General features: G+C 62.7%; 2 protein-coding genes across 2 annotated transcripts in view; both read right to left on the bottom strand.

The window, feature by feature from the left end:
- The window catches only part of MNEG_10900 (Glucosidase 2 subunit beta), a gene marked incomplete at both ends in the record, with an annotated part of 2,402 nt that extends 1,752 nt beyond the window's left edge, over positions 1-650 (bottom strand). The window contains 2 exons of the mRNA XM_014040626.1: positions 277-372; positions 443-650. Of these exons, the coding sequence (XP_013896080.1) occupies positions 277-372; positions 443-650 (304 nt within the window). The remainder of the gene's footprint in view (positions 1-276; positions 373-442) is intronic.
- A 1,107-nt stretch (positions 651-1,757) lies between these two features.
- The window catches only part of MNEG_10901 (hypothetical protein), a gene marked incomplete at both ends in the record, with an annotated part of 2,202 nt that continues 1,008 nt past the window's right edge, over positions 1,758-2,951 (bottom strand). The window contains 3 exons of the mRNA XM_014040627.1: positions 1,758-2,162; positions 2,390-2,485; positions 2,738-2,942. Coding sequence (XP_013896081.1) covers positions 1,758-2,162; positions 2,390-2,485; positions 2,738-2,942 — 706 coding nt within the window. The remainder of the gene's footprint in view (positions 2,163-2,389; positions 2,486-2,737; positions 2,943-2,951) is intronic.

Genomic DNA, 2,951 nt, shown 5'->3' on the forward strand with positions numbered 1-2,951 from the left:
GGGGGGGGGGGGGGAGGGTGGTTAGTTGCCGGGTTGGGAGGAGCGCGAGGGGGCTTCCGTCGGCTGGTCACGAGCGGCTGTGGCGGCGCACCGCATCGTACAGGTGCCATACGGCAATTTGAGGACCGTTGCGGCCGGGAGACTGTGGTGCGGTGGGTTGGCCCTCTCCGATCCCAGCATTAGCGGCACCGCTGCTGCACCACGACACCCGGAGGGACGCTCGCTCTCTTGCGCCGCTGCCGATCCGGCCTGTTGCACCTCCAGGAGAAGTCTCACCGCAGACACCATCATCCACAAATGCCGTTGACAGCACCTTGGCCTCGTGGCCCCGGTTGCGACAGTAGAACAAGCCATTAGAACACGCAGGGGTGCCTGCGGGACGTGAATAGCGGGTTAGCGCGTATTCTGATGATCGACACCTGTCGAGATCCTCAAGGCGCACCTGGCTCGTCGCTGCCGTCGGGGCAGTCGCAGTACAGATCATTCACGCGATCAAAGTCGATCGTCTTGGATCCATCCAGACAAGACCATTTCTTGTCCGCGTTGGGCTCGTATTTGGCGGCCAGTTCGGGCTGGACGCCACGGACGATGGCGCCCCAGCCCAGCCTGCACGAAAACAAGAGCAGAAGCAGGGCAACGACGGCCCTCATGATGCCCCTACTCTCTTGAGTGACATAAGCCGCTGCGTGTGTCGCGGGGGTGTCGTTTGTGGAAAAGACGAAAGTCGGGTGGCACCTGCCGAGGCAGCTTCGCCACTACTGACGACATGTGGCATCAGAGCCAATGCAGGGATGATGGACACCCGCAGGGTTATCTTGGTTCTTGTGCAAACAATCCAGAAGGATGTGACAAGCTGAAGGCTGCGTAGAAGCGTGTTTACTGGACCACAGTAGGAACAGCACTGTCACATGAGTACGCTGGCAGGCAACGCACGTACGAGCACGTGCGGTAATGGCGGTGCTTTCGAGAGTAAGCGCACCATGTATTTTTTTGAATGGTCGGGTGTAGTAGGTTGCTGTGCAACGGTCGTCCGGGCTGGCATGAGCTCACAATCTGGGTGCCATGCCATCCCCCTGCTTGTCTGCTGCATGCCGTTTGTCATGGCTGGCAGGCTGCAGGTTGGGCTCGCCAAAGCAGTTTTTGGCTCACGCGGAACAGCCTGCCTTCAGTATGTCTGCTGTGAAACTGTTCCCTTACAGGACAGGTGAATCTTGTTTGCTGTTCAGGAGGATGCAATGATTGTGACCTGAATGCTGTAGGTCAGAGGCGCACGGCGGAGTTGCGATGTACTGGCCAGGTGCCAGCAATAATTGTTGGGCACAAGAACGGCCGGCAGGTGGTTGTAAGAGCAGTATGGCAAGTCGAGGTGGCGTGTTACAGCCCTATGAAGCGAGTAGGTCACATCACATGTGCTGAGCACCGTCAGCAAATTAGACACGCAGTTGCATGTGGCCGCTTGTGGCCGCTTCGCAAAGATGCTGCTTCAGTCCTGTGTGCATTGCCGGGGCAGGCTGCATGGAAACATGGTGGTGGCGAAGTCAACATGTATGTGCCCAGTATAGTAATAAACACAGAGAATAGCAAGGGGACCAACAGCAAGGGGACCAACCAAGCAGAACCAACAGCGCGTATGTGGGTTGTGCCACAACAAAAATGCTCTTCACGAGGGGACCAAGGCGCCTCCCCTCGATTGATCAACGGACTCCCAAGCAAAGGCACCCCCACAATCTGGCCGTCTGTCGCAGCTTCCAACCCTCTCAGCAGTCCATGCGCTCCAAATCGATGAGGAACCCGTACTCGTCCGTCCACAAAAAGCCGCACGTCCCATCTGCATACACAAACAGCCGCCCCTCCACCCAGGATGGGTCCGCAAAGCCGGTGCCCGCGACGCGGCCGCGCCCCTTGTGGCATGCCACGACGCGCTTCGGCTGGTGGCGCTCCTGCGGCTGCTGCTGCTGCAGTTGCTGCTGCTGATCCTGCTGCTGGGCGACCGCGGGGCCCTCTGGCGGCTGCCCCTCCTGCTCCTGCTCTTGCCCCTGCCCCATCTCCTGTTCCTGCTGCTCCCCCTGCTGCTCCTCCCCCTCCTGGTGGTTCATGTCCCAGTGCTGCTGCGCCACCTCAGCCATGTTGGCGTACCACCCGCGGCGGGATATGATGGCCGCCTGGGTCGAGCCAAGGGCAAGGGCCCGTGGCAGGTGGTGGGCAGGTGAGGATGAATGCGGGAAAGAAAAGGAAGCCACGGCGCCCGTTCCAGGCAGCCACCACCAACAGGGGTTGGGGCAGCCCACCGCTGCAAAACAGGGCAGCAGACAGCGCAGCAGACGGCGTAGCATCACTGCCGCCTGGCGTCTCCGCACGTCTGAGGGCCCCCAGACGGTTGTGCTCGCACCTCCTCGTCCGCCCAGGGCTGCGGGACTGGGGCGGCGGAGCACATCCAGGACACCTGGCCGGCCGGCACGTTGGGGTCACCCAGGACCTTGGTGGCCTGGGAGGGGTGGGGGGGTGGGGGTGACGTCATCCCAGAGTGAGAGGGGGTGGCCTATTGAGTGAGCATGGTGGCTGGAGCGTCAGCACTGACTACCAACGCGTACCTCTGCCGTGGCTCTGCGGGCAGCTGCCGCGAGACAAGCTGCGTTGCACATCGGGCAGGCGAGTCCCCCTGGCCACGCCCGCTGCACACCCCCAGTCTCTCGCAGGGAGCCGGGCGCCCCGCACCGCCCGGGGATTCTGGCCGCACCTTGATGACTGCGGCGCTGCCGGTGAAATCGTATTCAATTCTCAGGACCTCCAGCCCGTGCGGCCCATACAGCGCCGACCACAGGCCCGCCAGGGGGTGCTGCCGCGTCGGCACGGGCACCGGCAGGCGCGTGAAGTGGTGCAGCAGCGGCGGCGGCGCGGAGCCGCTCCCGCCGCTGCTGCCGCCGCTGCCGCCGCCCGACTGCCTGCGCGCG

Source organism: Monoraphidium neglectum (assembly GCF_000611645.1).
Source record: "Monoraphidium neglectum strain SAG 48.87 unplaced genomic scaffold scaffold02507, whole genome shotgun sequence".
NCBI classification, from domain to species: Eukaryota; Viridiplantae; Chlorophyta; class Chlorophyceae; order Sphaeropleales; family Selenastraceae; genus Monoraphidium; species Monoraphidium neglectum.